This window comes from Somniosus microcephalus, chromosome 22 (assembly GCF_052327205.1).
Source record: "Somniosus microcephalus isolate GS21.2 chromosome 22, FLI_Smic_1.0, whole genome shotgun sequence".
NCBI lineage: Eukaryota > Metazoa > Chordata > Chondrichthyes > Squaliformes > Somniosidae > Somniosus > Somniosus microcephalus.
This window is the reverse complement of record NC_141008.1, coordinates 66,983,736-66,996,917: the sequence shown is the minus strand read 5'-3', so window position 1 is coordinate 66,996,917 and position 13,182 is coordinate 66,983,736. Positions and strand designations below refer to the sequence as shown.

At 46.1% G+C, this 13,182-nt stretch overlaps 1 protein-coding gene across 2 annotated transcripts in view; it reads left to right on the top strand.

Annotated features, from left to right (window-relative positions):
* The window catches only part of pipox (pipecolic acid oxidase), a 93,664-nt gene that overhangs the window by 72,992 nt on the left and 7,490 nt on the right, over positions 1-13,182 (top strand). Inside the window, exons 7-8 of one of the 2 annotated variants that reach the window (XM_085965008.1) lie at positions 4,366-4,441; positions 6,909-8,644. In XM_085965008.1, coding sequence (XP_085821134.1) covers positions 4,366-4,441; positions 6,909-7,009 — 177 coding nt within the window. In that variant the 3' untranslated portion in view covers positions 7,010-8,644. Of the gene's footprint in view, positions 1-4,365; positions 4,442-6,908; positions 8,645-13,182 lie in introns of those variants that run through there. The other variant, XM_085965006.1, reaches the window with a different exon arrangement.

The window sequence follows — 13,182 nt, the reverse complement described above, 5'->3', positions numbered from 1 at the left end:
GGGTGAGGGCCCACAGGGAGGTCCACAGGGAGGTCCTCTTCCCTAGGTCAGGGAGGAAGAGGCCTCCCACTGAGACCAATGCTGCATGGATGCAGGTGGCAGCAGATGTCAACTCATTGGGAGTCACCAGCAGAACCTGGATACAGTGTCGGAAGCGATTCCATGACCATCACCGTACAGGAAAAGTAAGTATGAAGTTTCCACCACCCTCAAACTGATCCCCATTGCCTTTCCCCACCAGCACTCAGCTTTAGCACTGTCTTCCTCCACATCCCACTTCACAGTCACATCCATGCACCCTTACCCATTCCCTCTCTCTCTATGCTGACGTTCACATAACTATTCCACTATGCAGCCCTCACACTCCCTCTCACTCTGATGCTTTGAGCACAACTGACAACACACAGGGAGGGCCCTTGGTCTTGCAGCCTCATACCATCTTTGTCTCCCTCTAAGTATCTATGCTATGCAATCTCTACACTCACTCCTGCACTCTCACTCAAACTCCACTCGTCTCCCTCATTGCAGGAAAAGAGAGCTCACAACAACAGAGAGCGAGCCAGGACTGGAGGAGGCCCACCCGACCCCCTGGGAGGAAGGAGTCCTGGAAATTGTCGGGGCTGATGTGGCTGCGGAACTGGGGAAGGAGAGACAGGGGCAGACCCGCAAGCTGGTGACAGAATGGTTTTCCATCTCTCTCATTGACATAGCATGAGTCGCTGTTATGATTCTGAAGCTACATCATTTGGACTTATGAACATCTGCAAAATCCAATGTGCATGTAACCTTGGCATCACATCTCTAACTCTTTCCTTTACTCCCCCACAGGACCATCTGAAGCCCCCGTCCCCACTGCGGAGGAGGAAGAGGCTGAGCAGCCAGATGCCTCAGAGGAAGCTCCCACCACTGAGAGCGCAGCGTCAGCAGAATTCAGCGCACCCAGCACCAGCGCAGACACTCACACCTCGGTGGGACCTTCGCGAGATAGAGTAGTGTTGTCACCTAGTGTATCACAGCTCACAAGTGAGCATCAGCAGATGGTGGAGACAGGGACAGCAGTGGAGAGCCCTTGTCGGAGGGCGCAGGACTCTGCCAGCTCAGCTCTGCTGCATGTTGACCCTCTGCCTCTGGGTCCATCCGCAAGAGAAGAGGTGATGGATCTCCATGCACAGATGCAGGAGTCTCTGGCAGGTTTTGTCTCCAGGGTCGCTGCGAGTGTGGAGTGAATGGAGGAGTCCATAGCGAACATGAGCAGAGCCTTTGTGGAGTCATTGGCGCATGAACGCATCACCATGGAAAGGGTGGCAACCTCCGCGGAAAGGATGGCTACAGTAGAGGAGAGGATGGCTACGGTCATGGAGGAGCTAAGTTGCCAGAGTGCTGAAAACATGGTGAGTGTTCAGAATAGACTGACATCTCTGGAGGAGCGATGGTCAGCTATTGAGCAGAGAAACCAGACCTTCATGGCAGGCCCTCTGAGTAGGACTGCCATTGTAGAAACAGGTCCCCATGGCCCCCCTGATGTGCAGCAAGCTGCTCTCAAGCCACTTGCAGGCACTGACGGGTACCTGACCCATGAGAGGGAGGTTGGTGGCAGACCTCAAGGAAGTGGGGGCTCCTCTCCAAGCGCTCACACTTCCATACCACTGCAGAGCCCTCGGTCAGAGCCCCGCCTGAGTCCACACCCAACGAAGATAGAGGTCTCAACCCCTGCACAGCCGCAGGAGCAGCAGACTGCTGGCAAGCCCTCACAGGCTCGCCACCCCAGAGGATGCCCGCCAAAGGTGTTGAGACAGGAGCAGCAGGAAAGTGAGCAAGGGGCCTCCACATCTGCTGAAGCCACAGGGGAACCACTACGTAGGAGCACGCATAAGAGAAAAATAAAGCACCACTAATCACAAGGGTAGTCACTTGGGTGAAATGTTGTGTTTATTTTAAAAATGCCATCAGTTGGTGATTGTAAATAAAATTTCAGATGGCAACTTCTGCAGTTGTGTCGTGTGTCATTTCGCTATTGGGGCTGGAGGTCCTCTAATGCCAAGAGGGGAAGGAAAAAAAGGCCTCCCATGCTTCTGGTAGGTGCTCAGTTGAGGAAGCGCTGAGTGAGGGTGGCAAGAGGGGCTTCCCAGGAGCTCACACTGGAGAAGTGTGTGAGGCTCCAACCTTCCACAGCTGTGCCTAAGCCTTGAACAAGTTGCCCCAAGCCTGAAACAGCAAGGTCCTGCAACCTACAAATGCTGTCTGATTAAATCTCTTCTTTCCTGATTGACCTGCAGCTGAAAGTAAGCAAGCCGACATTGTTCATGCCAGGTTTCATCAGCGGGGTTCCCGCCAGGCGTGTTTAGCGTGGGAAAAGGCTGAAAATAGCAAGGGCCCCTTAAAATGGCATTAAAGATGCCAATTATTGGTGATTAGGCTCCCGACAACCAGTCCCGCCAGCTGCGGGCGGGACTGATTCGGGTTGGATTGAAACGCCGGGGTGAAAGTCAGACGGGACGGGAAATCAGGCGGGAAAATCGACCCCATTAACTCTGTTTCTCTCTCCACAGGTGCTGCCCGACCTGCTGAATATTTCCAGCATTTTGTTTTTATTTCAAATTTCCAACATCCGCAGTATTTTGCTTTTGTAGCAGAATTGAGTGATGTTTCCTAGAGCTGATTCAGTGGCCCCACTTCACTTTTACCAGCATCACGTCAACTGTCCGAAGCAAGATATTACAAAACACTGAAATACTGATTCAACTTCAGCAACTGTCAAAGCTTTAGATAGAGGCCATGCGAACAATGACGTTGTACAGTGGTACTATGTGACTGGTTTAATTTAGGGTTGCGAGCGGGAAATGTAACCCACGTGGTCTCTCAGTGTTTCGAGGGTAATGTTTTGCTTCGTGAGGCTATATTTTTGTGCCAAATAGACACGTTTTCAAGGCGAACAGTAATGGCATTTTAGTCACCGTAGAAATCACTGTCTTTTCAACAGTGTTCAGGGTCCACTTGTCACGGTTATCAACTTCCCCGATTTCTGTGAGCTCACTTAGCTTGGAAACTCAAGCAGCTGGCAATTTCTTTTTTATTTATAAAAAGCCTTTATGATTCCCTATTCGTGAGTCAGCCCCATTCACGAAGCTTAGAAATAACCTGATTTGCTATGCATTTTGTGAATTAAATGAATCCAACTATGCGCTGAAACCCTCCAACAATAGAGCTATAACTTTGATGTAAAACATTTTTTAAAAAGTAGTTTAGACATTTCTGCTTTATCTGGAAGGCTGAGAAATGTGGGCCTTGGAATGCATGAAACTTTGTGGTGGGGTGGTTTAACCCCCTCTACCGGGTGGAAACTGGGCAGGCAACCAATTAAAATGCTCCATGCGACTTGTCCCCTCCGAGCCCGCTGCCTTCCCGCAGGTCCCAATATTAACCTGCTCTTTTTAGCAGGCGGGTAGGACACCTGCCGGAAGGCAGCGAGGTCCTGCTTTAAATAGGCAAGCCACTGTTGCTTCCCCGCCTGTCCCAACCCATTGGGAAAAGGAGCCGGGATCAGGAGAGGCACAGAAATATATGTGTGTCATAATACATATGGGCCAGAAAAATCAGGAAACCTTGGGCATACTCTCCCCCCCCCCGCCCACCCCCCCCCCCCAACCGCAATGCCTGTCCCACCGCCCCCCCCCCCCCACCCTCCTCTAAACAACTTACCTCAGTGGCGGGGGACCGTTTCTTCAGCCGCCCAAAATCTCACTCCCGTCGGTCTGCCGGGCAGCTGGTGCTTGCTACCCGGTTCATAGAAACATAGAAGATAGGAGCAGGAGTAGGCCATTTGGCCCCTCGAGCCTGCTCCACCATTTAATGCGATCATGGCTGATCATCCAAATTCAGTACCCGGTCCCTGCTTTCTCCCCATACCCCTTGATCCCTTTAGCCTTAAGAAATATATCCAACTCCTTCTTGAATATATTTAATGAATTGGCCTCTACTGCCTTCTGTGGTAGAGAATTCCACAGGTTCACCACTCTCTGGGTGAAGAAATTCCTCCTCATTTCTGTCCTAAATGGCTTAGCCCTTATCCTTAGACTGTGACCCCTGGTTCTGGACTCCCCTCCTGGTTCGGAGGGATGACTGACGGCAAGCATGCAGGCAAGGCCTGGGAGGTAAAATCTCCCGGGCCTCACGCTGGGGAAGGCCAGATGGTTTCCCATCCACCTCGACCTTTGACTGCACCGATCCCACTCTTGGTGAAAATCGCCTCCTTTTAAATCTCTTTATTCAGCAAGTATTTTAGGCAAGGTTGGGTCTACTGGAGAAATGGCACCAAAAAAAAAGCCTTGCTTTTCACACAGTGATCCCCATTTCTTTATTCAATAGACTACCCCGGATCAGGATTTCATTCTGGATCATCATCCAGAACACAGCAACATCATCATTGGAGCTGGATTCTCAGGTTGGTGCAGTTACAACAATGAACTGCGTACATCTCTTCCAAAAATATGTTCTCTTCATTACGGTGGCATAGTGGTTAGCACTGTTGCCTCACAGCGCCAGGGACCCGGGTTCAAATCTGGCCTCGGGTGACTGTCTGTGTGGAGTTTGCACATTCTCCCCGTGTTTGCGTGGGTTTCCTCCGGGTGCTCCGGTTTCCTCCCCCAGTCCAAAGATGTGTGGGTTAGGTTGATTGGCCATGATAAAAAAATTGGCCCTTAGTGTTAGGGGGGATTAAATACGTGGGGTTACGGGGATAGGGCTTGGGTGGGATGGCTGTCGGTGTAGGGACCGGGTGCTAGGGTTTGGATGATCAGCCATGATCTCGTTGAATGGCGGAGCAGGCTCGAATGGCCTACTCCTGCTCCTATCTTCTATGTTTCTATGTGACACTTTCAATTTACTAAATTGAAAAGATCAATGCCATCAGCATTTAGATAATCCATACCTACAAATGCAGAATGACTTAACTTTTTAATTTCAATAAAAGTAAACTTTTAGAGGGTAGATGTTCTGGTTCCAGGGCACATTATTTTTAAATGATAATTTTGCAGATATTGTAAGGTCTTTTAATTTGAAGAAAACTCAGAGCTCTGTGTGAGGAACATGTCTTGCATATGGAACTCACCTAATAGGGGAGGAATTAAACGGATGCAATGACTTAAAAGTCCGTGGCTGCACACAGGAGCAAAAAATATTATTAAACTTCATAAAGGTTAAAAATGCATTTGAAATAGCTAGCAGCCTGTTGGCCCTTATTGCAAGGGGGATGGAGTAGGGAAGTCTTGCTAAAACTACAGTGTGCTGGTGAGACCACACCTGGAGTACTGCGTACAGTTTTGGTCTCCTTATTTAAGGAGGGATATACTTGCATTGGAGGCAGATCAGAGAAGGTTCACGAGGTTGATTCCGGAGATGAAGGGGTTGTCTTATGAAGAAAGGTTGGGTCTATACTCATTGGAGTTTAGAAGAATGAGAGGTGATCTTATTGAAACATAAGATTCTGAGGGGACTTGACAAGATAGATGCTGAGAGGATGTTTCCCCTTGTGGGGGAATCTAGAACGAGGGGGCATAGTTTCAGAATAAGTGGTCGTCTATTTAAAACGGAGATGAGGATGAATCTCTTCTCTCAGAGGGTCGTGAATCTTTGGAATTCTCTACCCCAGAGAGCTGTGGAGGCGGAGTCATTGAATATATTCAAGGTGGCGACAGACATATATTTGAGCTGCAGGGGAGTCGAGGGTTATGGGGAGCGGGCGGGAAAGTGGAGTTGAGGCCAAGATCAGATCAGCCATGATCTTATTGAATGGCGGGGCAGGCTCGAGGGGCCGAATGGCCTACTCCTGCGCCTATGTCTTATGGTCTTATGAAAGGCTGTGTCGAGCAGGATGGTGAGGTTGAAGAGAAGGCGGGCAAAGTTTCCACTTCAGTGGCCACGATTTCTCGTCCATTCTGGGTCATACTGTCCTGTAAAAACAAAGTGAAGGCAAACCCAACACCCAAAGTAAATTCTCAGATCTTACCAGACTCTCATATGAAGTGCGTGTCGGCACTTGAGCACAAATTCCTTGAGGCCAGACATTCAAGGGATGCAAGAATCGGGCAAAACCCCTGTTTGTGATGTTCTTGCCAGTGATACCAGCGAGAAGCACCAGAAAAATTGGCCTGACAGTGCTCAGGCTTTCCTGAAGTGCCAGAAACTCTCCCCAGTTAACATACATGAATTATTGTAACAGGCCAGCCTGATTTCTAGCACTCTCAATGTTCAGTTTGAACGCATTAAATATATAGTTCAAAGCGGTGATTATTTATTAACGGTAACCAGGATTTAACCAGACTTTGGTTCACAGTTGTGTCTCCTTCCTTCCTTAACGTTAAGCAAACTGTCCCTTTTATCAGCAAACCAGCTTTAAGTAAGTGATTGCAGGCGTGTAATTTATTGGTTGTTCCTTTAGTTCAGTTCTAATTTAGTAACATTCATGTTGTTGTGACAGGCCAAATACTGAATAAGCCCCCAAGCTACAAATCCAATCTGCAGCCAATTTATAATTTAAATAAAGGTAAAAGCATTGTGAATGTACAATCTACTTTAGATTGAAGATTTCCCTTCCAGGCTATTTCCTTATGCCAATCAGGACTCTACCAGTCGAGTCCAGCACAGCTACCATATATAACAATATATTTTCCTTCTGTGCTGACCAGCCAACTGTCTAATAGATTTATAAATTACACTGCATTGGGAAATAACAAATGACTGTTAGAGAAATTGCGACCATCGCTTTGACAAATTTTATAGGCATTTAAGGAGTGGCTATAAATTGCATTCCAATAAGACATTACCAGTATAATTTGGAACAATATGACCTGTATGTGGCCATTTCAATCTGTACTACTGTCATTACCGTAACGTTTTCAACTGATTTCCAGGCTTCAGAGGACAGCAGAACAGATTTTTGTTTTTGAAACTAAGCTTACATTACTTCAAACTCCTGTCAGCAAACATTTTTTGCACGGTGTTTAGGGACTGAGGATTTACATTTTAACTAGAGTGTGAGGATCGTGTGGTCTTTGGGGATTAATTCGGCTCTGGAACTTTTTCAAATTGGTTCCTCTCAAACCTGAAAAATCAACATGGCAATGGTTTTAATTGGTGTTTGGAAGGTAGGTGTGCTGCCTCTCCCTCTAACTTAACCTCACTGTATGTATTTAACTTACTTATATATGTATAACCTACCTGTTGGGGCCGTTGCCCCTTTAACTTACCTTTTAGGGCCATTGCCCCTTTAAGACGCGCCTTAGCGTGCTGACGTCACGGCACGTACGACGTGACGTGCGTGAGGCGGCTGCCGGCCCGACTCGGCCTTCCAGAAAGGCTGCCGGCACAGCCCGGCCTAGCGTCTTCGGCCGCATCTACCAGCCGCCGGGAGCGACGCGATCTTCCGCTCCCGCGGCAAGCATCGGCTCAGCCTGGCCTCCAGCTCCCGCTCCCGACTTCGGCCTCCACGGCCAGAAACGCGACCACGCGCATCACGTGACGCCCCAAGCGCGGACAACGCTACCGAGCGTGATGAGGTCATCACGCTCCCCACAGGACTGCTACGTAGTCCTCGTGGAGTCCTCGCTGGGACACAGACCTACACCACGGTGCTCCTACAGCAGCACAGGCTCCGGGCAGTTGTATTGTCCCCATGCTTGAGTCTTGGAAATTGTTTGTCTGTAAGTATTTTAGAATGCTATGGATGATTAATGTGCACTGTATGTTGTAGAAAATGTTTAGTTGTAACTTTTCTCTGTCTAGCTGATTAACTAGTAGCTGTATTTTCATACACTATGTACAGGGCTAATTTAAAGAGAATGCCTCCCAGTTTACTAAATGTACTGTGTTGCTCAGGCGTACCTAAATCTGTGTATACATATCAGTTATGCGCCTGTATACTAATGTGTGCTTCCATTTCTGTGTTGTATTTCAGTTTTACAATTAGAATCGTTCAGTAAAGCGTTACAAGAAAAGTCAAGCCTTGTGATTTTATTGGAAGATATCGAGTTGTTCGCTATCTGTCTAGCTCTGCATAGAATCGCGTTGCGAGGGCAGAACAGTAGGTGAAACTGCTCTGTAAAATTGTCAAGCAGTTTCACCTATGCTGAGGAGCATGTGGAAACACCACTGGTGATTTTGATTTGCATGCAGCAGTTTGGACAGTCATCACCCAATAAGAGGACTTGTCTCACTGGACTACAAGGTGGTCAAAGGTACCCATCACAAGGCCTCATGCCTCTTTTCCCACTACAATACTTAGGAGTGAATAGAAACATCACGACCACTACAGACCAGGAAATGGATGTGCAGAGTGACATTGCGTACCTTTATACAGACTTGTAGGCATTTTATTTTTCCGGCAACAGGCCAATCTACCCCCAGGTGTGTGCATCATGTTTCAAGATTTTTGACTAGGAGGAATTTTGGATTCTTTTATATTAAGGTGTTGCTATTCAATCAAACTCACAAGGGGTTAAATCCATGGAACACACAAATTATGGGAACAAAAATTTGATTTAGTTGAAGTGTCTATCCAGGATGGGGTTTCTTGCATACCACATCAGTTTGAAACATTGTTAACAAGTTGCTGACAGTAATTTGGGTGTAATATTTGAATGGCCTCTCCTCACAGAGCACAGCAGGGGTAGGGAATGGGGCAGTGGCCAGGGGCACAGAACAGGGGCAAAAAGCACCAATTTCCTGGTACGGTCGCCCGTGCCCCAAGCGTGCCTGAAATACATCCAAAGCCATATCGGGTTAGGCAAAATTCAGGCATCCCTGGCCGCTGCCTTAAACAGGCGTTAGGCCACTTGCATATGTTAACTAGGGGCTTAATGCCTGTTTCAGGAATTGTCTCAGAATTTTGTTATAACTGATCAGAGCATGCTCCACTCGCTTTTGGATTCTTCAGCGGCCTAATCAGTGGTTCTCAAAAAGAGAGTGGTAGAAGTGTGGAACTCCCTCCCACCAAAAAGGCAGGAATTTTCTTTTAAACTTACCTTGTTGTGGAACAGTGGGGAGCAGGTGTGGTCCTCCCTGCTCCAGAGGACTGGCCCTCCCCTCCCGTTCTCCTTCCCCATCCTTCCAGAGGAAACCGACCCAAATTGATCCTCTTTAAACCAACGAGTTGCCTCTGCACGGCCGATGGCGTCTGCAGATCACCGACAATAAAACAAAGATCTTTTTAACTCAACCCTCCAATGCTCATAGCAAAGAAATAACTTACACACACCTCTAACACATGAGAAATAGAGAGAGACCTTCATTATCCATTGACAGTACCTGTGAGTTATTGGCCTTTCACAGAAGTAATAGTCACCAGTATAATATCCCTTTATAATACTTTGTGTATATTGTATTTCTTGATACTGAACTGCAGATAAAAACTTGGAATAGTGAAGTACTGGTAATGCAATGTTACATAGGAACAGGAGTTGGCCATTCAGCCTCTCGAGCCTGATTCAGTTAGATCATGGCTGATCTGCACCTCAACTTCATTTTTATGCCTTTGCTCCATATCCCTCGATACCCTTGTATCAAGCCTGTAGTCCCTGGAATATAGAAGGTGAAGGGGTGATTTGATTGAGGCTTATAGGATTTTGAAAGAAATTGATAGGGTAGGTAGTGAAAGACTTTTTCCACTGGTGGCGGAGTCTAGGACAAGGGGACATAACCTTAAAATCAGAGCCGGGCCATTCAGGAGAGAAGCTCGGAAACACTTCTTTAAAAAGAGAGTGGTAGAAGCGTGGAACTCTTTCCCACAAAAAGCAGTAGATGCTAGCTCAATTAATAATTTTAAATCCGAGATCAATAGATTTTTACTAGCCAAGGGTATTAAGGGATATGGACCAAGGCGGGTGGATGGAGTTAGAATATAGATCAGCCATGATCTCATTGAATGGTGGAACAGGCTCAAGGGGCTGAATTGCCTCCTCCTGTTCCTATGCACATAACAAAAATCTAGTGAAAGCTCCAACTGCCTTGGAACCACAGCCTTTTGGGAGAGAGTGTTTTCCAGGCTTGTGTGAAGAAGTGCTTCCTGATTTCACTCCTGAATGTCCTGCTCTAATTTTACGATTATATCCCCTTGTTCTTGATTCCCCCACTAGAGGAAATAATTTCTTCGTATCTGCCCTATCAAATCTTTTAAACATTATAAACACCTCGATCAGATCACCCCTCAATCTTCTATACTCAAGGGAATATAAGCCAAGCTTATGCAACCTGTCCTCATAGTTTAACTATCCAAGTCCCAGTATCTTTCTGGCGAATCTGTGCTGCAATCGCTCCAAGGCCAGTATATCCTTCCCGAGGTGAGGTGTGCAAAACTGAATGCAGTGCTCCAGGTGAGGTCTCACCACGTCTCTCCAACTGAAACGTAACTTCTGCCCATTTGTATTCCAACCCCTTGAGATAAAGGCCAGCATTCCATTAGCCTTTTTGATTGTTTACTTACCTCCAGGCCTTCTCTCCGACATTATTACCCGCCTCTTTACATTACATTGACTCAACTGCACTCAGTGCAAAATTAACAAGTTATAAATATTAGTTTTATTAAAGAGCATTTTGAATGGTTATATTTTTGTGGGACCCCAACAAGATGCATTGGCCTTTGCTATTCCTGCTATGTTAGTAGCTTTGTCTAAATATCACGGTGTTGAATTATATACTTGCTCTTTTTGTATTTTTGTCCAGTTTAAAAGGTTTTCTACTTTGTCTTGAAACTTGTAATATTTTTTAAACTGGCAAATCCATCACGGAGGATGGATAAATCAGTATCCCTGATAATACTACTTGACATAACACCCTTATTATAAAACCTCCAACTTGCTCACAGCAGTATTATCAGGGATACTGATTTATCAGCATTGGGCATAGCGCAAGGTCTGGCATTAATGGAATGGGGTGTCATAGACGAGCATTACTTCAAAAGGATCCCAAGCCCTTGGAAAACTAAGAGTGAGTTTTCATGGTCTTGGGACACTAACAAAGACATAGGAATATTCCAACAGGTCCTGGGATCACTGGGAAAGTAATCCTGTGGGAGGGCAGAAAAGAGTCACGGGGTCTGGGAGCACTGGGGTGATCCTGTGATCAGGAAGTGCATGGAATGTGATCTTGGGGTCTGTAAAAACTAAGTGGGGAGTCATGGGATCTGGTAGGGGAGCTTGGAAAAGTCCTGTGGAGAGGGGTCCTATGATCCAACTGGATTGGAGGGGGGCCTTGGGAGCTTTGGAGGGGCGAAGTTTGGCAGAATTTGGGACTGCTGGAATCTGGCAGTAATGGGAGGGCAGGGCTGAGCATCCTTGAGAGGGTGGGGGGAATGAGGAGAATCAGACCCAAACCCTGGCTCCTTTCAGACCATCAAACCCCAACTCCCCATCACAGTCTCACTGATCAGCCTTATCCCAGCCCCTATTGCCCTCGACACCCCACCTCCACTGCATTCCTCGTCATTAGCCGATTCCTGTTTTTACGTTCTGCCTTCAAGTAGTTAGTGCATGGTTACTGTGTTGTCTGGCTTATACAGTCTTTAATCAAATTTCAGTAATGAAAAAATACTTCATAACACGCTCAAAAGTAAAAACTCCATTAGCCCCAAAAAATGGTTCAGAAGAGAAAGCTTTTAGCTGAATTTTCAACCTTTCAATGGAAAAAGAGATTCATTCTTCATAAACAATCTTTGTTAACAGATAGGAAAACAAATAAACCGCCACTGCTGGTACAGTAATTACAAGTCTGTTAAACTAGAGGTCTGAACATTTCTAGTTGTTAATATTTTAAATAAAACCTACCTGACATCAACCTTTGACAATTCAATCTCCAGTACTTTCGAAAGTCTTCTGGAGAAAGCAAAACAGCTCAGCAATCCTGAGGGGACTCCCAGCTCCTGCTGAGAAATTCTCCAACCTGCACATGCTCAGAATGTACAGCTATGGTTGGACACTCTGCAACTTTTCCAAGATAACAAACTCCAGTTGGAGCTTAGCTTTTTTGAGCTGGGCCGAGGCCTTAAAGTAAAAACTTTAAGGAGGACATTAGAAGGTACAAAAAACAATAATTCTTAGCCGATACCTGGTAAGAGATTTAGTTATCCTTCCCCCCAACCCCACCCCCAAACAGGAATATCTGGGTCGATAGTATTTCCTCTGCCCTACTCTAGGTTGCAGTTCTATGGAGTCTGGGCACCTTTAAATAGGCTCGTTTCATGTTTGAGCCCAGATAGAGAATGTTGTGCAGCTATTTGCCTGGGGATTGGGGAAGACAAGTTTAATTCTATCTACATCCACGCACTTTGCACTCACCCTGGAAAGTGATTGAGAGCAAGAACCCGAGTTGAATTTATCTTCCGTAGCAGTCATTGCCTCCGAGCTGAGATCAGCCTAGAATAATTAAAACAAAAAAATTATTTATATAATAAATTACACCAAATAGCTTTTAGTGAGTTGAAAAGCTGCAGTTAGAATACCACTGCTTATCTACACACCGTGGTTTGAGATCCACTTAGGAAGAGACCATATGGCCTTAACACCGATGGAGTGCACTTCCATGGTGGGTTTTACAAAATGTTGGCCCTTTTAGGTGCTTTATAAATTGAAGCAAAGTATTTTGTTTAAATGTTCTGCCCGTGCTGTCGAAACTGAAAACCTTTACTGACGTGAAGCACAGCTTTGTGCGTGTGTGTGAGTACACACGTGCAGAGATCTCTCCTGGCAGCTGGAGTGCGATTTGTAATGAGATAAGAATGGGGTCATGGCGGCTGCAAATTGTACTGTCTGCATAATAGTCTCAGCTTTGTAATGCAATGCAAGTGCAGCCTAAGATAGTAATCAGATTTGAGACCTCCACTGATGCTCAAACTTCACTCTTACAGGCTATGACTCCTGCCTGCCAAATATTATCCTACATAAAACCAATTACACACCAATTTTATGTCATTTTCCAATACCGTGAAGTACATCTTTATTGCAAGTTGTTACGGTTGGATAATTTGATACTTTTTTAATGCATTTGATGTTGGCAGTTTATTTTAGAGTGTAAAGTACAGGGTTGAGTCCTGAAGCGGTTTCTGAACCTGACTTAAAGAAATTCAAATTTTCCCAAGTATGTCCAAGTTCAGGTCAATTCACACGGGGGCAATTTTAACCCTAGCCGCCTGGCGGA